This window comes from Calidris pugnax, unplaced genomic scaffold (genome assembly GCF_001431845.1).
Source record: "Calidris pugnax isolate Ruff unplaced genomic scaffold, ASM143184v1 scaffold45, whole genome shotgun sequence".
NCBI lineage: Eukaryota > Metazoa > Chordata > Aves > Charadriiformes > Scolopacidae > Calidris > Calidris pugnax.
In genome coordinates, this window is record NW_015090764.1 from 3,415,879 (window position 1) to 3,441,786 (window position 25,908).

The 25,908-nt window shown below is 43.6% G+C and overlaps 2 protein-coding genes and 1 long non-coding RNA gene across 7 annotated transcripts; 1 reads left to right on the top strand and 2 right to left on the bottom strand.

Annotated features, from left to right (window-relative positions):
* Window positions 1-124: 124 nt before the first annotated feature.
* On the top strand, window positions 125-9,369 carry LOC106897863. Its single transcript, XR_001413843.1, has 3 exons — window positions 125-338; window positions 5,502-5,665; window positions 9,234-9,369. It is a non-coding gene; the product is annotated as an uncharacterized LOC106897863 (long non-coding RNA).
* On the bottom strand, window positions 991-7,910 carry TEKT1 (tektin 1). Of its 4 annotated transcripts, none has more exons than XM_014958156.1 (8): window positions 7,237-7,910; window positions 5,444-5,686; window positions 4,895-5,060; window positions 4,485-4,613; window positions 3,884-4,027; window positions 2,515-2,737; window positions 1,698-1,894; window positions 991-1,412 (listed from the first exon to the last, which is right to left on the bottom strand). In XM_014958156.1, the coding sequence occupies exons 2-8, from the start codon at window positions 5,631-5,633 to the stop codon at window positions 1,253-1,255; spliced, it is 1,209 nt and encodes a 402-aa protein (XP_014813642.1). In that variant the 5' UTR covers window positions 5,634-5,686; window positions 7,237-7,910; the 3' UTR covers window positions 991-1,252. The 4 variants fall into 4 exon arrangements, with proteins under 4 accessions (XP_014813642.1, XP_014813477.1, XP_014813724.1 ...); XM_014957991.1 differs by lacking the exon at window positions 7,237-7,910 and adding an exon at window positions 6,464-7,167; XM_014958238.1 differs by lacking the exons at window positions 3,884-4,027; window positions 7,237-7,910 and adding an exon at window positions 6,464-7,167.
* Window positions 8,059-25,046, bottom strand: SMTNL2 (smoothelin-like 2). 2 transcript variants are annotated; one of them, XM_014957795.1, is made up of 9 exons: window positions 24,612-25,046; window positions 17,612-17,699; window positions 16,651-16,890; window positions 15,891-15,944; window positions 14,011-14,086; window positions 12,471-12,641; window positions 11,770-11,887; window positions 10,274-10,425; window positions 8,059-9,575 (listed from the first exon to the last, which is right to left on the bottom strand). In XM_014957795.1, exons 1-9 carry the CDS (start codon window positions 25,014-25,016, stop codon window positions 9,449-9,451), a joined length of 1,431 nt encoding a protein of 476 aa, XP_014813281.1. In that variant the 5' UTR covers window positions 25,017-25,046; the 3' UTR covers window positions 8,059-9,448. The 2 variants fall into 2 exon arrangements, with proteins under 2 accessions (XP_014813281.1, XP_014813372.1); XM_014957886.1 differs by lacking the exon at window positions 11,770-11,887.
* Between the last annotated feature and the right edge of the window lie 862 nt (window positions 25,047-25,908).

The window sequence follows — 25,908 nt, forward strand, 5'->3', positions numbered from 1 at the left end:
CCCCGCCCACTCCGCCTCCCCGGATTGGCGCCGCCGCCGTGGCCCCTTCCCATTGGCTGCGCTCCTCGCGCGCGCAGCAGTCTTTCACGTCTCGGCGCCTGCGTAGTTGCTGCGGCCGCTTCGGCGGGCCCAGGGCGGGCCCGGTGGGGCCGATGCGGACTCCGCATCCCCCCGCCGGGCCGTAGGGTCGCTGATGGCGGCTGTGCCCGAGCACGGCAGCGCTACTGCCCTCATCCACGGGGTCGGGGCCTGTGCGGAGCTGTGGCCCAGAGCCCTACCTCAGCAGGAGCCGCAGGAGGCCTCAGTTCTTGGGCGTTCAAGCTGCCGCGCCTTTTCTGGTAATTAATTGTGAGACAGTGCTTTAAAAGGGTTTTTGTTGACAGCTGGTGTAACTGTACAGTGTTGTACTGGAAACCATCTGGGGTGTCCTCTGTAGCAAATTTAGCAGCAAAGAAAGACCAAGTGCAGAGAATTTGATTTGGTTTGGTGTTGGGGTTTTTTTGGGCTGGGCTGGCCTGGAGTTTTGTTATCCTTCCTACCCAAAAGGAAAACAAGACATGCAGTGATTTTGTCTTTAAAACATTTCTATTTGAAAAATTGCTCTGGAAAGAGCTGTAGCAGCTTCTGGGTGTTTTTTTTCCGCAAGGTTTGGGTTGGTTTCCCCCCCGCCAAGTTAAACTCTGAGCTGACAGCTGGAGACACCTCTGTAGCTAAGAGTTGGATCAGAGCCACAGGGAAGCCACCACAGTAACAGTGCAGGATACCTCGAGTCCCACCGTCGGCTTCTTACAAACATACTTTCTCCATGTTCCCAAGAACTATGGTTTAAAAAAAGCTCCACATTATAGTATTCGTACTCTTTTGTATTCATACACCATAATATGGGCAAGTGTAGCTCAATAAAGATCCCTAATAAATAGACGTATTTCTGTGTATTACAGCTCTGAATGCTGTTCTGCTTCTAGACCTTTCAATGGCAAAAGATATCATTGGTTGTACATGAGATAAATAACATGGAAGAAGGGACATTTCTTCTTATTCTGGAATTTTATTGCCAAGTGGGAGCATCAGGCATTCTAGAGCATAGATAGCTGTGAAACAGACAGTTTTAAGTACTAAGTCAGTTTTAATTACCTTGCACAACTGGAACCAGGACAGCATTGAGCCAAACCAATAAATCTGGAGGTTTGTCAATAAAATTTCAGCAGGAACTGGCTCTTTGGAGCACACATGATCTCCAAGTACTATGGCTTCAGAAGTTGTTAATGTGAGCAGACTCTCTCATTTGCATGCAGAGCACCTCATCAATGTACAATGTATTCTCCTTCACCCGGATCTCCTCCTCCAAGGAAAGCTGTCGGCGACTCAGACCTTTCAGCTCTGACTCAGCCTGTGCCAGTGTGTCCTTTAACCTAACAGGAAAAATACAGACAGACATTAGTTTAAAATACATGAATAGGGTTGTTTTTGTTTTTTTTTTTTTTTTTCATATGGGATAATAACTATGAGTGAAAAAAAAGATGAAAGGGGAAGAAAGACAATATCCATGCTGCTTCCTTTAAAGTGTCCTGCCCTTAAGGGAAAAGCAATTCCCAACCTTTCAGGGAGAATAGCTGGGACCCAATGTTACTTTGACTCATTAAATTAACCAGTAATCTATACCACAGATTTTCCACTCTTTCATCATTTCCACTTGCCTCTCAATATTTTTTGTGATCTCTTGAACTTCACTAGTCAGCCTGTATTGCACTGTGTCATAACACAATTCCACATTGGGCCGATGGTTTCTTGCTTCTAAGCGAGTTTGAGCCACTTTAACAGGTCCTTCTTTATCAGCAATTGATTTCTTTAAGGCTGCAATGTTCTTCTCTTGTGAGGCAGTCTCATCCATCACCTTAACAAATCCAACAGAAGGAGGTGTTGCATGCTGTCTTTTACAATGGGTGAAGTCATCCAAATCTTCTTTGTTATAGTAACAACTGTCACAGTAATACTCATTATGTTAGGATGTTATTTCATCAAACAACATTTTACAAAGGTGAGTCAGGATTACAAGTCCTTCCTTGGAAAGTAGGTGACACTGTTCTGAGTGAAACTGGAGATTGACGCTCAGCAATTACTTTGTAACATTAACATTTTGTTTTCATGTATCAGATTTTGAGCACATTGACCCTGATTTTATAAGTCTTTTATAAGGCTCTTACTCGCAGTCGTGAAAATTATATACGAGCGGCATGTAATTAAAAGTCACAAGAGAAATCCTGACTTTACTGATGTCTACAGCAACACTTACATCAAGTCAGTGATTCCAGAAATTTACCTCTCTAGTGGTGAGAAAATAACATCTAAAGTTACATTTTTGGGGGGATGAAGAGGAAAATGTGGCAGGTGTTGCCAGTATTGCAAAGGGAAAATTCTTAAAGTGAAATAGCTCAAGACACTGGGTTGCAAAAATGGGTAGATAAGCCAAGCCCATTGTGTCCCCCTTTTCACTGACTGTCCCCTGCCGCTCACCATCGCGAGGAGCCTCTCCAGCTGGTGCTTAGCATCCCTGACTTCCTTCACCCTGTTCCTAAAGGCCACATTCACTGCCTCACGCTGCCGGCGCATGTCACTCGCCGTCTGTGACAGAATGCCATCAATCAGCGTCCTCAGCACCAAAGAATTGTTTCTCTGCTTTTCAGCCTTTTCGACATTTATGTTTGAGAAATCTATCCAGTCTTCAGGGCTAACAAAACTGAAAAAGATCCAAATAAAAGGTTATCAGCTGGTAGCATGAGACCCTCTGTGACTTCATAAATCTGTAACTGCTCCACAAAACCAAGAACAAAGCAGCACATTATTAACTGCACAGAAAAGGGTAGGATGGAAACAAAGTTGATAAAGTCACAGAGCAACTTTGTTGTAATGTTCCCTTCTCTGATAAGAGATTAAGTTGCTGTGGGGGAAACACAGATAATAAACAGTATCTCTTGGAACACCTTTCATTAATTAAGCTGTTATTACTACTATAATTCAGCTGTTTCTATTAATAGCAGTAACTATTCACACAAAACTTTCACTTGGTCTCTCACAGCCCTGTAAGACAGTCCCGTGCAGAGCCCAGTTGGAGCAATAGTTGGGAAGCCACCCCCCATCCCTGCATCCCTGACAGGGTCACACTGTGCACCAGGGACTTGCAGGCAGGTCTTTGGAAAGTTCCTCAAAGGGTTTCTTGTTTCACTGGGCGGGTGTATAGAGCGCTAATTGTCATTTGCATGTAGCAGCCAACATGGGTGCGGTCTGAGTTGCAGCCTGTCGTTGATGCTCTCCTGCTGGCAGCAAGACCTGCTGGTCTCTCTGTGCTCCCCGTTGGTCACTTCTCACAGAGCCAGTAGTGTCCTTGGGACACTCACACACATTGCTTTCTCAGTATGCTTCTCCTTTTCAGCCCTTTTTTCTGTGGTAGCATTTTCTTTGTCTAAGCCTCTCACACTAACTAATGCACACAGAAGAGGTGCATTTGGCAGGTTAATGACTGAGTTAGACACTGACTCCACACCTCACATGTCCCAGCCCAGCACTCTCCCCACTGGGACACTCAAGGAGAGGAAATCAGATTGTTAAATCTACTCTGCATTTAAACAAGAGAAATTTTTCCTTAACTAACTCTGAGCCTCAAAAACTAATTGCAGTTCACTGGGAACACGGTTATTGTGTCTTATTTCACAAACTCATTACACAGATACTAGTGATGGACAGAAGTATAAGAAACAATCTACAACAAACAGATGATGGAAAGATATAGCATGTTTTATACAAAATTACTTCAATCTCGCTATTACTGGAACCGCTTATACTAGTTCTATGTTTATCATGTTCATTGAAGTAAATAACCACTTACGTTCCTTCTATTTTCACTGTATGATCAGTGTATCTGATATCAGGAGTGTTGTTTGTCAAGCTAGCACAGTAATTATCAATCATCAAAGCTGTGAACTTGTCCTTCAGGTCCATTTCCAGGCTGTATTTTGCTGAACGGTTTAGTCTAGGAGAAACAACCGGACTCTAAGCCAAAGCGTAGGCGCTCACAGGTGTCCGTAACATGCATACACACGTACATTAGGTAATACAAATGCTGTTATGGAATTCTTCATGTATGAACTGTTAATTGCAAAGTCCCAAAATCTAGAGCGTGAAGCTGCCGCCATATAAATTGATGGTACAATTCCCAGTAGAATTAAAGGCACGGGACTGTATCATGAGAAGACCAGGAATCGCGTGCAAGTACTTTGAGTTGTAAAGAGTGGAACTTCTCACCATTACTGGTTGAATGGTATGAATTAGGACTGACCTTCAGTAACTGTTTAACAGTGAAGGAAACCTTGCGCAGCCTGTGCGCAGCCAACAGGGCCTATGCACAGCCTGACCCCACAACTTCTCAGGACTATGGCTATCCTACTTTTTAGCTAATCAGTGTTCAGTTACACTCTTCGCCTCTGCACCTGATTTGTTCATTGGTTTGTTCCAGTGTACGCTCAAGCAAAGCAATAACCCCCTGGAGGACTTCAGCTTCCTTCAGCAGTTCCTGTTCTACGTTGTCATGTACCAAGTCAATCCCAGCTCGCCTCTGCCTAAACAAAAAGAGGAAAAGCCATCAGCCACATTGACCAAATGCTTGCAGCAAGCAGAAGATGATGAAGACCAGCTTTCCAAATTGAAAGCTTTTCCTTGTCACATGGAAAGCTTTTCCTTTATGGCCTTGGTTCCCCAGTGTTACAACACCTATATCAGACTGTGACTGATCAAAAAGAGAGGCAGGTCCTTAGTTTGCAGCCTTTTTTAGTATTTGTTAAAGGTTCATTACCTAGATTTTTTTTCTCCCCCTAAATGCTTTTCTTCTTCATCTTCTCACCTGTATAGGAGACACTTTTGGGCAATGTCGAGTGGCTCTTTACAGCTCTCCAAAGATTTCTCCAGCCTAGTCTTGAAAGTCAACAGTACCTCTGTCTCATGAAAAATTTGTTCAAGTTTGTTATCTAATTCTTGCTTCCAGAATTTTATTTCTTCCTGTCTCTGTTCTGCAGAACAAAAATTGCAAACATGTATTAATACCAGCCCATCTTACATATCAGAGCACTGTGGGTCAGATCTTAGATACGGCTAAAACCAGACTTATTCTACAGCGGAGTGTATGTGGTGCTGGAGACTGATATGTGGAGGCAGCTTGGCAACTCTGTGTCAGGTTTGGTTAAAATAGCTTTCTGTGTGTTTTGGAGAAGTAATTAATTTGTTATAAGATAAAGAATCTTCCTCTAAACATTTAAAAAAAATTTTTTTTTTTTCTATCAAAGAGCATGGCATTGACATATATTACTATTCACTAGCAACTAATTTTCCAAGTCCATCTTAAACATATAGCTCAAATAACACATTTTGACACTTGCAGAATACGTGGAATTACCTATTTTCTTGTTGACATCACTTTGGGTTTTCTGTGTTGTCTTTTCTATCTCATCCAGCAGCCTCCGGCTCTCAGCTGTCACGCGTTCCGACCTGGATTTCTGAGACTCCGTGCTGGCACTCTGCATCTTGTTTGCAATGTCCCATTCTGAGGGATGAAACTTGGGTGGAGCTTGCAGTAGCCTGGCCATTGTTTTTTGGAAGGTTTCTGGATATAACTCAGGTTAGTTCTCGGAATGTGCACCTGAAAATAGGAATAGCATTATATTTGGTTGCAGAAGGAAAAAGGGAAGAATGGTGAGAAGGTCCATGAGGGTGAGAAAAATTCTTGCCCCTTTTACCTGAAAATGACACAGGTATGAAAATAAAGGACTTTTTGCTCAAGGTTCCAAAACTTTGCTAAGGTGTGGGGGAGAGGGTTTGCTGTAGGAGAATGAAGAAACAGAAGAATTTGGGAATGGAAGCTAGGAGGAGAGAAACAGGTTTGAAAGTGGAACTGAGGAGATGGGCTGTCTCTGATAGGAGAGAGAAGGGAAAGAAAATGAAACTGGTGAGGAAGGATAGAGTTATTAATGCACAGTCACAGAAAAATGAGAAGAACTGAACAAACATTAAAGATAAATAGTATCCCCCAGGTTGGAGAAGTAAACACCTTTTAAGAATATGGCTAGAGAGGTGGGTGAACTCTAGGGTGTAAAAAAGAAATGTAATGGTCATTAGAAAAAAAAAAAAGAGAGAGAAAAGAGGACCTGGAAAACAGGAAAAGCTGAAGGAGGAAATACAGCAAATAAATGAGGAAATGGGAAAGCCTTGGAAGGGCTAAAGCAGAACAAAGCACCCTGGTTTAATGTGGGGTGACCAACACCCAAAATATACGCAAAGTCACAGCAGTTTGATTATCCGTTTCCGATTCTTGCACTGTGCTCCCCCCGCCCTCCTGAGGCAGCCCCGCACCCAGACCCGCACAGCTTGGCCCCCAGCCCAGCGCAGGGGCCCCCAGCCCCCCGGCCCCCCCGCACACCTCTTGGCCGACGCTGGCTCGGCCTAGCCAGCGCCCGAGCTCCAGCCCTGGCCAAGAGCTACGGCCGCCGTTTCCCGCGGCGGGAGCCCCTTCGCTCCCGCAGCAGCAGCCGGTATTTCCCGTGAAAGGCGCAATGAACCGGCCCAGGCAGGTGACGGCGGCAAACAAACCGGTTGCCATGGGAACGGCAGCAGCGGCGCTGCCGCCGGCCGGGGGCTCCGGTGAGGGATGCTGCTGCCCGTCCCCTCTTCCCCGGTGAGATCTGTCTAGAAGTAAAAAGGTTTTCTTCGTAACATGACCTGAGCTCGGTCCTGCAGCTTCGGACGGTAATTTTTGATAGATTTATTGCAGCAGTGCATAAAGATCGTGAAAGCAAATGAAAGGTGTGTTAGGTACCTAGCGATCTAAAATGGCAGTCATACAACAGCCTTAGCAGCACGCTCCATCTTTATGGCAACTATATTCTTTCCTGGGACAAAAGAGATTAGGAGCCAGACAGAAGAAATGAAGGAGACAGGAGAGTGTTACATCAGATGGTAGGGTTACCCACCTCTGTACATCCCTGATGTAGTTTAGATCAGGTATTTTACCATCACCTCTCTGAAGTGGGAAGATTTTAGAAAACCTGTACAAATAGCTTCTGGGTAGCTGTGAAAACAAACTAAATTATAGAAAGGATGTAAACTCCCCTGGTGAATTGGCAATAATTTTACTGTCTAAAATTTCCTTTATATAATTATTTGCTACTAGGCCTGCATTGGCCAAGCACTTACCCATGTCTTTAGCATCAGATCACACATGAAAATCATCCACGACCCGGGACTGTGAAGGCAGTATTGTCCCTCTCGTAGCTACGATGCAGCTTGGCTCTGCTAGTCAATGAAAAGTATTCTGCTGTCAGAACGTAAATATGTGTATCGCATATGCCAGTTGTGGAAAGGTTTCTCATCATGCTCTGATCACTTCTCCGAAACCCAAGTGCAGTGTGTTCATCCTTACAGTGCATTTGGTGGAGCAACAGGTACGCACTTAATCCTCAGAATTACAGTCATTCAAGATGAAGTCAAAAACTGAAGACAACAGCGCTCACACGACAAATGCAAACAGCCCACCCAACCTCTGTCCACCCACACAGAAGCTGGGAGATTAGCAATGCCAAGGATCCTGCTAGTTTGACCAAGTATCTTGTAGATACCTATAAGTATATACGTATGTAAATATATTCGAAAGTCTTCCCAACTGTTCCCATAGCGTCATAGCCGAGCTACACTTCAAACAGAATGTGGTGATCCAGACCTTCAGCATTTATCTTATACTTCACTTTTCTACACTTTTGATGTTCGGGTTTTTTTTTTTCCTGAGACTGCTAACAAAGTGGTTGTTTCATTTGTGGTTTCTTTAGTAAACTTCACTAGAAGGGCAGGCTGAACTAAAATCTTATTCCAAATGCCACTGAACTTCTGTACTTTCTTAAACTGAAATTCTGAGTACACAGCACCATGACTAGAACAATAATAATATTTTAAGCAAAAGCTCTGGGTTATTTTCACTGGTTTTACCTTCTTACTTGTCACAGAGAAACAATCAATCTGAAGAACGCTTGACAGATTTTATTATAAATGGTCATCAATACAGAACAAAAGTCGTCTTTATAAATATCTACAAAAAGCACAAATGCAGGCTAAAAAACATTCTCTGGCATGAGCAGAGGGCTCGTGGCTTTCAGTTTTTACTTTCTATGAGCCTGTTCTTTGGGAATAAATAATTTTAAAAGGCTTTTTTTTTTTTAAGTAAGTTTTTTAGTGGTTTTAACATTCACTGTGAAAACAAAGCTCTGTTGATTCATGAAGGAGAAAACCAGAAGGGGCAACACATGACCTTTTTGTCCAGTAAATCTGGAGTAATCCCACTGTATTGTGGTTTTTATGCTAATTTAACTGAAAACAGAAACTAGTCCAAGGCACTTCAAAACTCCCACATCTTTCATATTTTTTTTGGCATATTGCCTGTTCACCTTGGAGTCAGCATGAGGACTGAGCAAGGCTTCATTCCTGTCCCTACCAGAAAGCTGCTCTCCCCGGGAGTCCAGGTCAAAGTGTGCTGGAGTCCTGCTTCTGTTAACACTGCTCAAGGATTTTGTACCTTGCTCATTCCCCCCTTTCCTGTAATCCTAAATCACACAAACACACAGTCTCATACATGCAGCAGCCCTACCTGTTGCTGTTTTTTTGTGATCAAGAAATTAATCCAGGACAGCCAGCATAGGCTTTGGCAAGTTTCCAAGCAAATCTCTTCAGATGTGGCCGTTACAGAGAAATGCTGTTGTATAACATGGTAGTTCTGTTGCCCCAGTCATCAGGTAAGAACTGATGTTCTCCTTCTGCTCTAAGAGAACAAAGCAATGTCTGCTGGATGTGTGTGTGTGTACGCTGGAGCAGGGGGTAGGGACAGAGGATCACCCTAGTGGTTGAGTATGCTATTATTTGCTAAATGGAATTTTCCTTGTCCATCTGCTATTTCTTTTGTGCTATGCTGAACAGCAAAGTGAGACTGAAGGTGCCATCTTTGGAGTTTTACCTGCATTTTAAGAGGAAACACCTTCGTAGCAGAGTTACCTGTCACTGCATAAAACTCTGTCCCCTGCCTAACAGAGATAAGAACAGCAAATTAGCTTCCTGTGATCTTTAAACACAAGAATATTAAAAATCCAACCTAATACTAGCACCAAAATGACAGCATTTACCTTTCCCTATTTTTTTTTTTTTTCCAGTCTTTTTCAAACATATTTCTGTATTTCTACCATGCTGATGTGATCAACACTTCGGGGCACTGCTCTGCAACACTTCAGCCAGCCGGCCACACAGGTGAATGTAAGCAAAAGGACAGTAAAAAGCAAGAAATAACACTGTGTTCCATTTGCAAAATGTTGCTCTTCTCATCAGCATGCTGTACTTGACCCTTCTGGCTGGAGAGATGTCGGTGGTTTTATTCAAAGCATCGTAGATGATTGTACAGAGACTGAACATAGGTGAAGACACACATGGGATCTGGCTTGAGACCCATCATCATCATGTCATCCACTTCTATCAGACGATCGCAGTGAGCCATTTTCCTGTAGTAATAATAAAACAGGTACAGCAAATCAAGAGTTAAATGTAAGGCCTGTAACTACTTCTAAGACTCATTTCCTTCATTTGCTACTCTGATTTGAGCATCACCGAGGTATTTCAGAAATCCTGAGGTTTATCAGCAACACAGAAACATCAGAAACAAGAAGCTGTATGTCCAGTTTCTATGGACTGTCAGTAAACACTGGATGCCTTGTGCTCTATGAACTCAAATTCCTTTTTTATGATTGATATCAGCAAATTCATTAAGAATCATTCATTACTTCAAGAATAAAATAATAAAAAAACCCCAAAGAACACACAGAGAGAAGCAAGGTTTTTTTCTTCTTCCATCCAAGCAGAACTCACAAGGCTGATTTCTCAAGTTTAGTGTGTCAGTGCTAAGGCTGGTGAGAATCACAGAGGGGAGAAAGCAGAATTCAAGTATTGCCTGCAGACTGTGAATGGCCTGAACACAGGAGGAGTCCAGTTAATTACCCTGTGCGTGGCAAAACCAACTCTGATTTTAAGCTGCTGAGTCTCCTGTTCTATGCATTCTCTGTGCAGAGCTTTATTATCTTTTTTGGCATGATCGTGATAGTGATATTGGATCTACAAGAAGAATCACTAAACATTTTGCTGCTGCCCAGCCGCTTTAGACTTGAACTGGAAGCACTTCATGGACATCTAATGTAATACTCACTCAGCCATGGTGAAGGCCAGCTCAAAGTTCTGCTTGCGATTAGCTGGGTCAAGCTCATTATAATCAAAAGCTTCAGGAAAGAAAGAATGCACAAGAGCACAGAATGCCATCCCATCATTCCAGCTTGAAGAGAAGTTCTGGAGATCAACGTGCTGTCATGATGAAAAAAACCACACATGTTAACACAGCTCAGGGGAACGGGGAAGAGCAGCTGATTTTGCTCCCTGCAGTTTCCTGTCCTTCACTAACCAAAGCAGCACAGCACAGGTTTTATGTGTTCCTTCCCCTCTTTGTATATCCATTACATTATTTGTATCCTGAGAAAAAGCGGTGTGCTCAGCAATAAAAGCCTTTTGTCTGAAATGCCCAGATGCAAAGCAGACACACAGTCACGACCCCTGATACAAAGCCAACTGACAACACTAGGAAGAATCTTGTCACCATCCGCGAGCTCTGGAGTAGCCCCAACGCACCGGCTTGGTATCTGCAGAGACCAAGGACACTGCTTATCCCTGTGAATATTTATAACTGAAGAACAGCTCACTGTGTGGCGGTGAGTAACACCAGATAAAGACTATGCTTGCTTGCTTTGCTTTTCAGTAAGGCCCAATTCAAGGCCTGTTTACATACAGATAGGTAGAAATATAGGAAGAATTATGCCTACTGCAAAACCTCACTCTTAGAATAAACGCTTATTTGTAATTTCAACTGCCACAGTGAAAAGAAACATATTTGGGCCCTTGTCTCATGCTGCTTTCCCATCACATAAAATTCAAACCCTAGCTTTACTGGGAAGCAACTAACAATAATCCTCACTAGTTCTGCTTATGTGTACTGTAGTTTAGAGTTCAGCAATAATAATACACACTTTATAATAATACTGATAAACATTACACACAAAAAAAACCACTTAGAAAAAAAACATTTCCTTTCTCCTGCTTTGGCAATTGCAGGTTAAGGCCAGGTAAAATTACTAAAATCTCAACTGCTGAATTCTTTTAGCTACACTGATGGTACCTCATAGAAATTAGCTCACTAACACCATATGTTTCAACCTCAACCATTTACTACAAACTCACTTGTCTAATACCAATAGAGAGTTTTCCAGTCTACTGTGTAGCAAAAGGGCCATAGTCTCCACATACTCGCAAAATATTATTCAGATCTTGCCATATATAATGAGAATGCAAAAATCACAAGAAACAAAAATGTACGAGCATATACTGAAGTCTCTATCTGTAAGCAGAAAAAAGGTAGGCTTTTCAGACAAACACTAATACACTGTTGTGATGGACACCTAGAATCTCACTCATGCAATCACTGTCTGTCTTGATGTGCTGCCCATGCAAACCATGATTTTTGCGTTACCCGCAAACTTGATGACCTTCAGGAAGTTAACTCATTATCTAGTGTGTTTTATATGCACTTCTTTGAGTACGCTTTTTTGGCAAATTCTCCTGAAAAAGAGAGCGCTGAGAGTGCTAACATGTCTTCACCTTGTATCCTATGGTTTTTGAGCGACACCAGTCTAACAGAATTTGTTTAATGCTGCTAGCGCTGGCAACCCCAAAACTCTGCGACCTCTTCAGTTTAGCTCTGGATTCTCCTTTTCCTCTGGAAAATTAACAGAAACCAGATTAAATTACATTCTAGAAAAACTTACACCTACTTGTTAGCAACATCTATGCAACTTTGCCCAGGTCAGCCCTTGTCCAGGTAATATCTGAGAAACACGTTGCTGAAACTTCAACTTGTTGGTTCTGCAAGAAAAGCTCATTTTCATTTCACTAAAGCCAGGATCCTAAGCCCTCTTCTATTTAAATCGTACCCCCATCATGGTGCATAAAGAGCAGTCCACGCTTTTGGTCCTTAATGAATGGCAACAGAAAGTCACAATATCCCAAGTCTCTAAGAATGACTCAGAAGGTAGCTTTCACAGCACTTTCCTGACAAGAGCACCTGACAAGAAGCACCTGCTTCTTCAGCTGACCAACTCTGAAGCCAGAGGAATATGTAGCTGTGAATTCCCAGGGCTCAGTCTGTGAAGACATTGAAGCTATACGTGACCTCATATTGTCCCTTAGCTCAAAATTCTACATTGAGAGAGTCCTCCCACCCAGCTGTCCTCTGCTGGTAATAATTGACAGATTACTTTCCCATTAACAAACCCATGTGGGAGACAAAGGGTGTGACATACTTTCCACTATCATGGTCAAATTTCTCTAAAAGCGCTTTCCTGGCCTGTGCTCCTGAGGTCCGTGGGAGCGTCTGAGACCGCACCAGTTCTCGCCTCCTTTCAACTTGGCGACGTCCAGCGGGAGGAGAGGAGCGAGTGCTGGGTGTCACATCACAGTAACTGTCAGTGGCACTGTAGAAACACAACACGGAAAGTGCATGGTTAAACAAAAAAGTAACTCTGCGGTGCCAGGAGTCAGCATAAAGGTCTACCTGTTGCCTACTCTAAACCTCCCAAACCAGTCATTTCTAGAGGACCTGAATGAGTCAAAAGCAATTTAAGTAAAAGTCAATGTTTTATTGACAGAAACTAGCACCTAATTATAGAAGAGTTTAAGGTACTTTCACAAATGAGACATGGCTGGGCAAGCCACAAGTGCTTTGTAGCACTGAGTAGAACAACAATTAAACACCTTTAAGAAAAAAGAAAAAAAAGTTGTGGTCACACAAGAGCACTAAATACCTTTAATTTCCAAATCTGGGGTTCCTGGACAGTTTTTAAAAATGAAATTTTAAGAGTAACTCAGGAAGTACTTCTGAAGTTTTTACTAACAGTACACAGAATCCTGAGCTCATGTCAGTGTTGCTTGACAGACCACGAGCTAGTAATTTGATCAAGAAATATAGAATTATATTCTAATTTGTATTTATTTGAGCCATAAACCACTCTGTCAGCAGTAATGAAGTAAGTCACACATTTGGAAATGTTCCCCATAACAGAGACGGGGAAACTGAGGCAGAGCACAATGACATCAGTGTCACACATTATTTCCTGGTAGAGATGGAGGTCAGATCCGACAGCAAGTTCTCTTGGGTGCTCAGCATATCATGCCTCAAGTATCGAAGTGCTGGTGTTGGCACTAACTCGGAAGAAATGTAATGCCAAACTTGGGATAATTTACAGGGCAGATGCAAGCCCAATTTAAGAGATTTCAAATTGGCTGCCCTCCCATTTTTCTTGACAGATAATTTGCATGCTGAGGATGCCTGGATATGCCAATAGCAATTGTGACTCCATGTAATCCCGTACTAAGCAACTGCAACTCCGAGTTAATCAAGAATGTGTAGTAGTCCTCAGCAAGTCATTTATGTACAAACTAAACTCTAGGCGAGCCAAACTAAGGATATTTGACAGCAGTCACATGTTGGTTTCCAAAAATAAGCCCAAAGTACAAATTTCAACACAGCTGAGTATTTTTGAAAGTGTTTTCAAAGGGCCCGACGATTTGCTCCTCCTAACAACAATCCACCACTGGCACCGAGACTTTTACTGACACTGTAACAGTGCTGAAATCCACAGTTAGGTCTGCTTTAAACTGCTCTGCAAAAGATTTTTATTCCTTCTCATCTCTGTTCCACTTGGCACTCAGGGAAGCTCACAACCTTTAACAAGCTTAAAATATAGCACGTGGGACTCGCCTGTTCTCCAAACCAGCAGAACCTTGTCCCTTGAGACTATACTGACCCCAACAGCCTACCAAAACGTCAAGAAAAATGCATACCTTTCAACAGTTTTAGTTCCACTACTCGCCTCACAGCTCTCAGTTGACACAGATTTAGTGACAGAAGTGATATTCTCTGTATAAAAGCAGTAAAAACAAGATGCATCAGGACAGAAACTTCTTTTATCTCCTTTCCTCATATGTTTTCAAACCGTTTCCTGATAGATAGCCATGCATTGACTTTTACTCACCACAGTGAAACGCTGCAGGGATCTGTCTAACTTCCCCTATGCACTAACAACCTGGGGAGGGATTTTTCCCCAGGGGTTCAACCCCTCTGCAAAATTGCTGCACTGAAGCGAGGACAGTGTAAACATACCAGAAAGGGCAGTGACAGGATGCCTTTGATAAAACTGCTTTTGGATCATTTCAGGCCCTCATGCGACCTCAGAGGAGGGCACGCTGCCATGGACATTTCAGTGAAAGGAAGAAATGATGCTACAGCTCAGCTTGCAGCAGTCATTCTGGCAGACATAAGGAGTCCTGGGAAGTCTGCCATGATTGATAGCATAATTTAAATTGCCTAATTTCCACCAGGAAAAGTTCTAGTTTGTAGAGCAGAACAGACTTGTGGCTTAAAAACAACTTTGCATCTTCCTCCTCCCACCCAAGGTTCTACCTTTTGTGCTTTGCCTCTTAAAAGCCCAGCTCTGGACTCCAGCTATGCTTTGTAAATGCAGAAAAACAAAGTGGCTTGCCCAGTTTTGACACACTAAAGCCAAAACTTGTTGCATAAGCCAGCAACTCATTTATTGAAGGCTCATCTATTTTGACTGGAATAGAAAATCCTTAAGGCATTTTGCCCTTTGGCAAACTCATATATGAAGGGGACTACTTACTGCTATTCTGCTCAAAGGAATGTTCTTCAACATCCACTTTCCAACTGCCATTACCTTGTGTTCAGTCACAGTTTTCACTTGGTCAACTGAAATCCTGACCGCTCAGACTGTCTGTTCTGTCACACTTTTCTGGCACTTATTGTTTCCACTGCAGAGATTGCCTAACCGTACACATGTACGCCATATGCAAAGAGGGATAAGTACCTGTCCTGGGTTGAGCGGCGCAGGACTAATTTCTCTTCTAATACTTGGGAAAACTCCACTTTTGGAAGACTCTGGTCTTTGAATTCGTGAAAATATTTACTCTATAGCCAGCTATGCCATATGGGGTTCAAGGTCTTGGTGGTTTTGAGCCTCACCAGGTGCAGGGATGAGGAGGAGCGAGATCTGGGCACTTGACCCAAGCTGCCAACAGGATTATTTCATACCATGAACATCACATTCAATATAAATTAGAAATTTTGCTGCATAGTCTCTCTCTCCCTTGATGGCAGTAGTCCAGAGAACTCCTTTGCCTGGTGCCGACCCCTGAGCCCTTCCTTCCAGAGTCGTTGTGCTCGCAGTGTCCCACATTTGCTGTCCACTGCTGGGAGAGCACAGCTGCCTACTGATAGAATTGGCCAAGTATAAATCTTGTGTATCTTATATTAGTATTGGATTTAATACTGGTTCTTTAGTCTTATCCTATTAGATCTATTTATATTTCAACTCTCGTGCTTCCTTGTGTTCCCCCATTCGCCCTTCCAGGTGGAGAGTGGTCATCGGGTGATACAATAATTGTCTAAACGACAATACATTTTTATGGGTTCTCTCAAACCATAGCAGTACCCTTCGCTTTGAACTGACTGAGAATCTGATACAGTGGAACAAGTTTTCATGATACCTGGGAAACCCGATCTGCACGCAGTTTTGTTAGCAATTTTAATATCACCATGTATCTACTACTCAGAACTACATGCTCAGATCTGAACGCTCCGGACATGCAGCATGGAATCCCTCTCAATTTGTGTTGCATGAGGACACGCTGACAGGAGCACTCACCTCCAGGGGCAGATGAATCCATTGTTCGCACAGTACTTGAATTCCAGGCCTTCACTGAACAGCAGAAAAAAAGACAAAGGAAGGCTTTGCTACGTTCTTAACTTTTATCTTATTAAAGTTGAAACAATAACCTGCATATAATCCCTATCTGCTCTTTCTGTAATTTCTGACTCATATACATAATCTGATCTGTAAGTGTCACTATCACTAAATGTATATGAAATACAGCTCAAAGATTAATTACTTCAATAGGAATGAAATTATATTTCTTTTTTTTAAAAAAGAAACGGACCCTCAATTTGGATATAAATAAGATTCTGCAATCACTCTGACTCATGTACACGTGTCAGTCTGCTGTCGGTCATTCCTCTCTCCAAATGACTATTGAACCTGTTACCCAAATATCTGCCAAACTTCTGAAGGGGCCTCAGGTCTCAAAGCGCTATAAACTCCTGCAAATTTCATTAGAATAGCTGGCCACATTGAAGAGATTCTTTTTCAGTAACTGTACTAGAAGATAGGCTGCACTATGAACTCAACTAGGCAGCAAAAATTCTAGGCAGATGTGACATTACAGCCTAAAGCTCCACCTAGCAGCCACAATATTCTAAATCAGAGTGTCCCACCATGGGATATGCAGCCATAGAAGTGAGGTTTCCTAATTACCACTAGGTTATGGGACAATCCCTGTAGTGCCAGTTGCTTGCAGTAAAGAAATGGTTCACAGCTTCAGCAAACAAATTATTTTAGTCTCTTTTACCTGACTGGTTGGAAGTTTTCACTGCCATCGCATTTTTGCTCTTGCTCTGTCCCTGCAGGCCCACAGACGCACTAGTTGTTCCTGTTAGACAGACTGTCTCTCCTGAAAACTTCTCTGATACCCTGGTGACTGCAGTAACGGGGAGGTGGGGCATCTGCAAGGCAACTGCAGGGGCATGGGCCTCAGGGGAAGAGTCTGACGTGTCAAAAGAGGCCAGTTCATGGGAGACTTTTGCCTGACCTAGCAAATAAAGAGAAAAGGAGAGAGGAAGTAAATTTATTTGCAGATTTGTGACAAAGTTACAAGCCGATTTCATGCAACAACTTTATTTTACAAGTCAATGGCATTTCTCCGCCTAGCTGTCCCTGAGGACATTATACCATTTACAGCATGCTGCAGAAGCAACCCTGGTGTAAGTGATCCTTGCAGCGATCACACCTGTCCTACACTAATCTCAGCAAGAGCAACTTCAGATCATTAATCCGCTAGCATCTGCATTTGGTAAACTTCTTCCTCTGTGGAGCCCCTGCTCCTGGTTTCCTGCCATGGGTTAGGAGTCAGCATTCTGGTTCTTTAAATGGTTTTATGAAACACTGTGTGCCTCAGTTTTCTCTAGAAAGGAGAAGGCAACTGAAGGATGAGGGAAGCAGACAGGTAATATGCAAAATGTTTTGGGATGCAAAGCTACAATGTCAACCAGAATAGCAGGCTTTACTATCATTACTGCCCCAAGGTAACATGACAGTAATAGTCTCCAATTTATGAAACACCACAGTGCATCGTTAACAATAAAGTTTAAAAGTTAAAAAGTTAAACTCCTAATTATGAAATAAAGTTAAACAGTATCAGTGCCGCAGTGGAACATCCAAGCTGAAACCACAGCAGATTTTAATGCTTTCAGCATGTGAGACTGCCAGGATCAGGTATTTTACTGCTACTTCATTTCATGCCATGTTCCTACCTGATGAAGACTGATGCCCATTTTCAATGATGGAAGAACTAAAAACTCGTCTAAATTCAGGCTTGTGGTGGTCATCCAGGTCTACACTCTGTCAGAACAGACAACAGACACAAAAGCTAAATTTCAAACAACAGCAAAAGTTAGAAGAACATTGCTAAACACCTGCCAAGAACAGATCCCCCTTGTGCTGCTGACTGCAATACAAGATGGGACAATTATCTGTCCCCTAGAGCCAAACCTGCAAACTGAGCACTGGCAATGCAGGAATCCATCTTCACATACTTGTCCTTGCAGACCCCGTGCACCCAGGAGGGGTCTTCCACTTCTGTTAGGTAAAAGTATCCTCACCCACTGAGGAGATGATGAACAGAAGACTCCACACAACAGTGGAGAGATTGATTGAGAGCGCACAAAATGCTTAATGCTCTGCAGGTTTTTTTCTGTTTCTCACAGAAAAAATTTCATTCTGATAACATATTGTAAAAGCGTTACATAAAGTAAGTATGATCCTAGAACTTTACAGCCTCATTATAACCTGCAACTTCTGTAAGGATTTTTCCAGGAAAAGCACCATTTTTTCCCATAACATTTGCCAATATAATTCCAAAACAATCGGCCAAGAATTTTGGTGGTGGTGGTCTGTGTGTCTGTATGTATAAGCCTGCAAAAAACCATGAGGAATTATGTGATTTTTGGCTGCAGGAATTAAAGAAAGAAGAGACTGCTTCACAGAATGTAGCTTCCAAGAAGTAGCATATACAAGAAGTAGAGTGAAATTCCCCAACTCAAAGTTCATGGAAAAGTTTTAATTGATTCTAGACAGATACCTAACTTCCAGATTGGCCAAAAATTTTATGAATTAATAAAGAAAAAAATCTGTACTGTGCCCTTATAAACATAATCCAAAATTCTTATAAGCTCAATCCAAACAAGTTTTGTTGTTTTTTAAAGCCAGACAGAAAGACTGAAGATAGATACTGAAGAAGATTTTATACTGCAGGTAAGTATAAAAAAACCAGAACATAACAGAAAAGGAAAGAGACAGACTGTATACATGTAGTAACTTGTCTCTGCTTTTTGTGCATGGGAAATATGGAGCAAACTGGTGGTTTGATTTCACTTATTTATTCCATAGCTTCATCACAAATTATTAGAATAATTTATTTATAGAGTGGAAAAATATCTCTCCCGTAAAATACAGAAACCGTATGATCAATTCAAGATAAATCAACAAAAATAGTTCTTGGAACTTGTCTGATCTTTACCATGCATCTGTTTACACTCATCCAAACTTAACTAAGAACACCAGACAACAATGTTAGTGTACCTTGGAGATTTTTCAAAAGCGTTTAATCTTATTAGATGCTGCAGAGTGCACAGACTGTTTTGGTGCCCATTACTTGAGATGCTAGAACTTTCATTACCTCAAGTACAAATCCTAGTCAACTCCTGGTAACTATGGTCTGAGATCTTGCTAAGAATTTGTTAACTAGTATTAGATTACAGTAAGGCAGCCTAAATACAATTTTGTCATGCAGCTGTGGCCTTAGATTCTAATCCTCCCAGATAGTTACATGCCAGCGTCCAACTGATTTCAGTGGTACACAAGTGTACGTAGCGGAATCTGGGCTACATGCCTACACTCCTGAAGTCAAGGAAAATCCTTCTCTTGGCTTTAAGGTTGGGCCCTACATCACAAACAGTATGCTGGCTTTTCAAGACTACAGCATAATTTGGAGAAACCATTAAAGTGTGGTAAAACCTCATTAACCTGACTTGATGAGAACCCACTGCCTCGTAAGCAAGTGTCTTACAAAGATATATTACAATAAGACACAGAAAGGAATGGTGGCAAAACGTTGAGATACCATGAACTGTCTCTAAGGCTCAGCTTGGACGGTATATTTTATTATACTGGGTTGTATACTATTTTTTAATCTGGGGTTAGATTCTCCTGTCAATTTTTTTTTTCTATGCTACATAAGGAAAAGAGATAGGATCACCCGGATGTGATTTTCAAACAAAACAATCCAAAATTCAGAATAGGACTGGAGGCTTCCCGGAAATATGGAAGGTGTACTCTCAGAAAAGATGACTATGAAAGGCTTTTCAGCCAGAGGTTTTCATTTAATTCTCTTGCCTAGTTTCCAAGTCAATGATGTTCCTGGGATTATATATGCACTAATGTGCTCTGCTCGATAAGAATACAGAGGTTACATGATAAACCCAGACACTCCTTAATCTGTTTACCACTAAAATGCACGAGAGGCTGTCTGATTGTTTCTTTGTTTTAAACAACCCCTCAAACAACCATGCACAGCACCATGTTTTAGCACAATGCTGCTTATAGCCCCGTCAACAAGACTGACAGATTTCCACTGATGCCTGACGGAGGCTTGGGGTGCACCTCAGATAGCTGGGAGTTAAGATGTCCATTCCACAGCTAGGTTACCCTGCTCTGATGTACGCTGCAAGTTTTACTAATCAAATCTGTAATGAAGTTCAGTATTTCAATCTGAACCAAGGGAACTTTTGCTTTATTTTAATTTTTCTCTATCTTTCGTATTTAAAAAGGAAAATAAACTAGATTGGGAAAGTTAGAATGTTCGGAACTTCTCTCTCTTTCCCAGCATCTAAAACTTTATTACAAGCAAAAGCACTAGAGTTCAGCTATCTAGGCTCCGCCAATTTTTGTGGGATCTCTCCCATTTAGAGGCTTCATTACAGACAAGTTTTTAGAAGAGCTCACGTTCAAAGCTGTGCTCTTTAGTTAGTTACTCAGCGCAGGCCCAAAAGGAGTTAGTCTGCGAACTTTTTCCAGGCTAAATTACTTTTAAATCCACTTTGTTTGGAGATGCCAAGTTTCTGACAAACCCACGTGGGTAACAATACTTCCTCTGTTACTGCTGGCTACATATATCATAAATAGCAGATGGACAGGCACCTATATCTGTGCTTAATAATGAGAAGTCTCCATTTATACAACTCATGTAACAACAACGTGAGTAACTGGTGAAGTTGAAGGAAATAAAGTTGAGGGTAATGTTTTGCAAGTCTTCCTCAGGCTCACTCTTAGAACTAATCTCTCTGTAGCTCACAAGTCTCCATGTAATACAGGGTGATAATACTTTCCATAGCTGTAGTGCTGCTGGAATTCCTCCTTCACTGCAAGGAGGTTAGACCTTAGAGATCCATAACTGGAAGCTGCTATAAAACAGGCACACACATTCAGAAAAATTAAGCACCAGACCATGAGATGAGAAAGAAAATAAGTAAAATTTTCATTTCCTTTCTAAGCCTCTAAGCTGCATGCCTGTTACGTTTTCAAGCTTTTGCCTGCAACAAAGTTAAATTGTAGAAGAATGACAAACAAATGAGACGCCTCTCTTTCAAATGAGAGATTTCAGTCATCCAAAGCCTTTCATAAAAGCATCAATTACCAAAAGGGTCACGAAAAAAATTCACTGGATCCAGAAACGTTGCTTATTTGTGAGGTATCTCCCTCTCCTGTCACATGCTGCATGAAATTGATGCTTCACTCTAGCGAACAGCAAAAACACAACTGACTTCCACAGGGCAAGATTTTACTCAGTTCCTTGCATATAAAGAGATGATTGATACATCAGAAATGGGGAATGATGCAATGTGTGAGGAAACACAAACAAGGCTGATAGACACCAACAAGAACTGCACGGTTTACCCCTTAATTTTTCTACTGGAAAGCCATTATCCGTCAGATAACACAAGTATTCTCTATCTGTAACTGACCCTGCAGTTGAAGAAAAGGTCATAAGCATATTAGGAAAGATTTTGTACACAGACTAATCACTGAAGAAAAACAGTAAGAGCACAGAACTTTTTTTGAAGGAAGGCTGGATAAAAATGGACAGCAGGGAACAATTCTATCTTGGCAGCTTCAGCAGGTGCCCACAGCTATGTCACAGTGAATTAAAACAAAACAAACAACGACAAAAATAATCTAAGTAAGAATCGAGGCCACCGTGGAACATCACCATTCCAAAAGGGCACTTGCAGGAAGTATAAGAGAGTAATAAGAAGGAAATGGAACTACTGGACTTCCTTTATCAAATATAGGAGTTGAGATGGTTTAGAATCATAACACGTAATGCCAGGTGACTGTTGGATCACTTAATCTCCCTGCCTGTATCCCAGGTCATTGTGTCTCATGCAGTTGCTCCCAGGATGACTAACTGCTGGGTGCCACCAGGTCTCCACAGAGAAATCCCAACAGGTGGTATTTGTTTAGACCTTCCCAGGTGGTCACAGCCAGCTACTCAACTCTCTGCTTCTTTGGCCTCTGCAGGCAGGTTCTCTGCAGCAGTCTGCCGGTGTACGTAAACTCTTCTGACAGCATAAAAACAGAACACCACCACAGTATTTTTAGTCTTCCCTGTTCACAAAGACACCATGTTCAACCGTAAACACCATGGAAAGATGGAAAGATCCTAAGTCATAAGGCTTCTCCCAAAATGTAAGATCTGATCAACAGAAAAGATCAAAACTCTTCCTTTCAATCACAGGCAGGTAGGAGAGAAAGACCTCAGTGACTGCAAAGGATAACAAACAGCAACAAACTGCTCACCGAGGGATAAATACTTAGTAGGGCAGCTGTTGCCCCAGGGTCCCCGCTTTAAAATTAATTCTTCAAACATACCCTGTTTTCCACCTTTGCAAAAGCAGCTCTCAGACTGTGGCCTAGTTAGAAAGCCAAATTAAAGTTTGGCATCAAAATACCAGAAGGACTCACCTTCAAATCACAGTACCTAATGGCTGTTTAAAATACCCCCCAAATCAGCACTGAGACTGTCGTATACCAGATTTCAAGGACAGCATAGCAGACATTGCCTGAAGATTAGAATTAAAGGGAGATTTGTGCCCTTACTTCTGAACTATGCATGGAATTTCCTGGCTTAACTTTTTTTAAACCAAATTACCTTGAAAAATAATCAATATTAGAAAATAACGGTTCAGACACCAAAGATGCTCACAATGTCCAGTATCCAATCTGCAAGTCTGCAAAAAAATAGTCTTAACTCTTATCCCAATAATTTTGCTAGAAATCTTGAAGGCAACAGAACTCAGCCTTTTGTTGGGATAAACATTGCATTGACCACACAGCAAAAACCAACTCAATCAATAAATCTTTTCAGGAGCAAAAGAGCACATCTTGATTTGCTACAATTTCCAGGTCAGTATTATTTACTCCTCATATCTCAATTACGGAAGTCTTTTCTAAAGCTAGAAGTGTCACCGATTTTATCACATGTACTCATTTATCTGAAAACATACACAGTGTCATTTATGGTACTCTGTTACAAGTGCTTTGGTCCCATAACTAGAAACTGCAAGCAACTGAGGGACACACTTCCTTCATTACAGAGAGCCTGGGTGACCAGCACAGCGACCAAGGCTTGTTCTTTAGCTGTTTGAGCATAGCCCCATCAGAGCCTTACCCACAAAATCATGTTTTCACTGCATCCATTAGGTATGTGTAGCTCAGTACTGAAATTCCTTCCCGGTCAGCTATGCTAACTTGGGAAGTTGTCCAACCTTCCCGGGAAAATTGTTGGGAGGGCACTGAAGAACTATCAGTACTTCCCTTACCCTCAGAGCAAAGCAGGAAGGTTCCAATCCAAACAAAAGCTCATTCTGTGATTTAACAGACTAAAGCTGGATATTGCCATAACCTCAATGCAAGTCTTCACAGAGCATGAAGTCCACACTACAATATAGGCAGTGGTGATGGAGCAGGTGAATGGTGTCCCCCTTGTCACTTCCATGTCACTCAGCTCCCTTCTGCTCCTTGCAATACAAACAACTGCGGAGGCTCCATGGAATGAAATGGAACAATCTGAAAGTATGCTGCTTACCTTTGTCACATGGGGGAAAAGGCAGCAGTTGCAACAACCGTTGGCATCAAGCAGTGGGTTTACCTTTTCACTTGCACAGCTGTGGGAAGCTCCATGCCCCCATTCTTAAGTCAATGCAAAACAGACCCTTTGCTCATTCCCATCAACTTATCTTGGGGCAAATTTCATTTCCAAGATTTTATTTTCCATCCCCAAAGCCTGGATAGATCACAGACCAGCTTTTCATGCTCCAACAGTCTTAAAGGCCCCTTAACACACAGCTTAATCAAGATTACATAAAATAGGCTGTCATCTGTGAAAGCCAAATCTCTAGTATAGGCCCGGTTTTATGTGACTGAATCACAGTGTACTGTCTGGCTACTACCTTCTAGTGTCAAGGATTGTACAGGAGCTCCCAACTCTTTCCATTGAGCTGGACACATAGAAAGAGTATTACACAAAATGTCTCAGGGCCAGATGAGCTTCCCACTAGCTGGGGTTTCCATGCACCAAGTAACAAGGCTCTGCAAAAAAAGTTTTATCACTGGGAGGAATGTGTTTGTGCTAGTTTAGGTCATGGAGACCACAACAGCATGTGTGAGGCCCACCTCTTGGGGATAAGCTGCAGCAGCGCAAGACAGGGGTTGTGCAGAAAACTGTCCCACTGCAAGATGCTAGGTCACTACCTTAGGAAAACATGTTATTGCCTGCCATATGCTGAGCTGTTCTCCTCTGTGAGCTTGCCAACTGGTAAACAGCATTGCCTGGCACACAGATCCCCCGAATCAAGTCCAGAAAGGATACACAGATATTCACGTACATTTGTACATTGATAGCTGAGGCTGCCTTGGCTTTTCTTCTTACTCTTAACCACAATGAACTGACAGGTTGCTACCACTCTGACCAAAATCCCAGTCGGACCAAGCAGTGCCATAATCAGAAATGCCTCCAGGTGGTACCAGGGCCGAGACAATTTCTCAGAGCACCTCCCAAAAGCCCATTGACCCGGACAGCAAAAAAGGAGCCCCGTGTGCCTAAAGGCTCCCCTGCACCCACACAGAGCCCAGCAACACCTGGGAAGCACCTGCTCCTGCACCCACCCAGCCCTCCCTCCCGCGGCCAGCACTTACTTGGCTGCGACCAGTGACTGCCAGCTTGGCATGGCTGGAGAACCTGCCGCCGGCCGGGCCCTGCCCAGGGGAGCCAGGCCCCGCAGCTGGGGGGCTCCCCACTGCCTCATCCGCCCATTCCTGCGGCAGCCCCGCCGACCGGCCGAGGGCCTCCACTTGCCGGGATAGGCCCTCCAGCTGCGCCCGCAGACGCCGGTTCTCCCGCTGCAGCTCAGAGACGGCGTGTGCCAGGGGGCTGGCGAGGCGCAGCACCTCCTCCACCTGCCGGCCCACCCCCTGCTTCAACACCTGGATGTCGGCCCGCATCTCCCGCACGGCGCCCCGCAGCGACTCCTCGTAGCGCCCCAGGGCCTCGCAGACGCTCTGGGCCTCCCGGCCGTTCAGGTCCTCGGCCTCACCAGCCATGGCGTCCGCGGGCCGCAGCCAGCGCGGGGCGGCCAGGGAGGTGGGGGTCGGGAACCGTCAGCGAGAGCCGCCTCTCCTCCCCTCGGAGGGCGCCCTCCGTCTCCCGGCGGCCCTAAGCGCGGCCTCGGTGCCGCCGGGGCGCGGCCCGCTCCCGCCGTGTGGAGGAAGAGCCCGCCCGGGGAGGGGGCGCCCGGGCAGCGCCACGCAACAGCGGAGAACAGCTGCTCCGGTAAGCCTTCAGCGGCGAGGTGTAATTTCAGGAGGCGACGGTGGAGGAGGGAGGGAGAAGGGGCGGGGGCCCCCGCCTGCTCACGGCTGCCCAGGGCGGCGGAGGCCGGGTGCGGGGCGGGCGCGGTGGGCTGCGGGCCGGGAGAGGACGGAGAGAGAGATGGGGCCGGGGCAGGGGGGGGGGAGACCGAGCGAGGGGAGGAGGGGCGAGTGTCTGGTCCTTCCCGGGCTGCTGGGATGACGGTGCCAAAATAAGCGCGGCTTATCTGTACCGGGGGGAGCACGGAGACAAAGGGAGAGGAGAGTCGTCTCAGGGAGAACAGAGCAGCATGCACACGCGTGCTGAAAGCTCAGTGTACCTTCGTGCACACGGGCTCGTACACACACACCATACTTCTCCTCACGCTCAAGAGTTTACCACTGCGGGCTGCGATTCGATCCGGGCATCAACTAAACTGCCAGATCCTTCCACAGATCCAACGTGTGCTCACGCGGGACGAGATAGTAATTTCTGTCAAAACAGAGCCGCAGCGGGGCTTTCAGGTTTGTTCTTTATTGCCTAGTGACTCACAATACCTCACGCATAAAGCCTCACAGAAGCAGAATTCTATAACGTCTCTATAGCAAATTGCTTTCTTCATGGAATTTTTACAGAAATCACTAC

Bases quoted from the DNA above. Each gene is read 5' to 3' on its own strand.
- TEKT1 (XM_014958156.1), bottom strand. From the start codon at position 5,633: ATGGCCAGGCTACTGCAAGCTCCACCCAAGTTTCATCCCTCAGAATGG. The intron at 4,028-4,484 runs GTGCAGAGGCGA...TGTTTCTCCTAG, and splicing joins CAAACCAATGAACAAATCAG to ACTAAACCGTTCAGCAAAAT. The intron at 2,738-3,883 runs GTAAGTGGTTAT...GATCTTTTTCAG, and splicing joins ACAGTGAAAATAGAAGGAAC to TTTTGTTAGCCCTGAAGACT.
- SMTNL2 (XM_014957795.1), bottom strand. From the start codon at position 25,016: ATGGCTGGTGAGGCCGAGGACCTGAACGGCCGGGAGGCCCAGAGCGTC. The intron at 15,945-16,650 runs GTAAAAGAGACT...TCTGCTGTTCAG, and splicing joins GAAAACTTCCAACCAGTCAG to TGAAGGCCTGGAATTCAAGT. The intron at 12,642-14,010 runs GTATGCATTTTT...GTGTTTCTACAG, and splicing joins GGAACTAAAACTGTTGAAAG to TGCCACTGACAGTTACTGTG.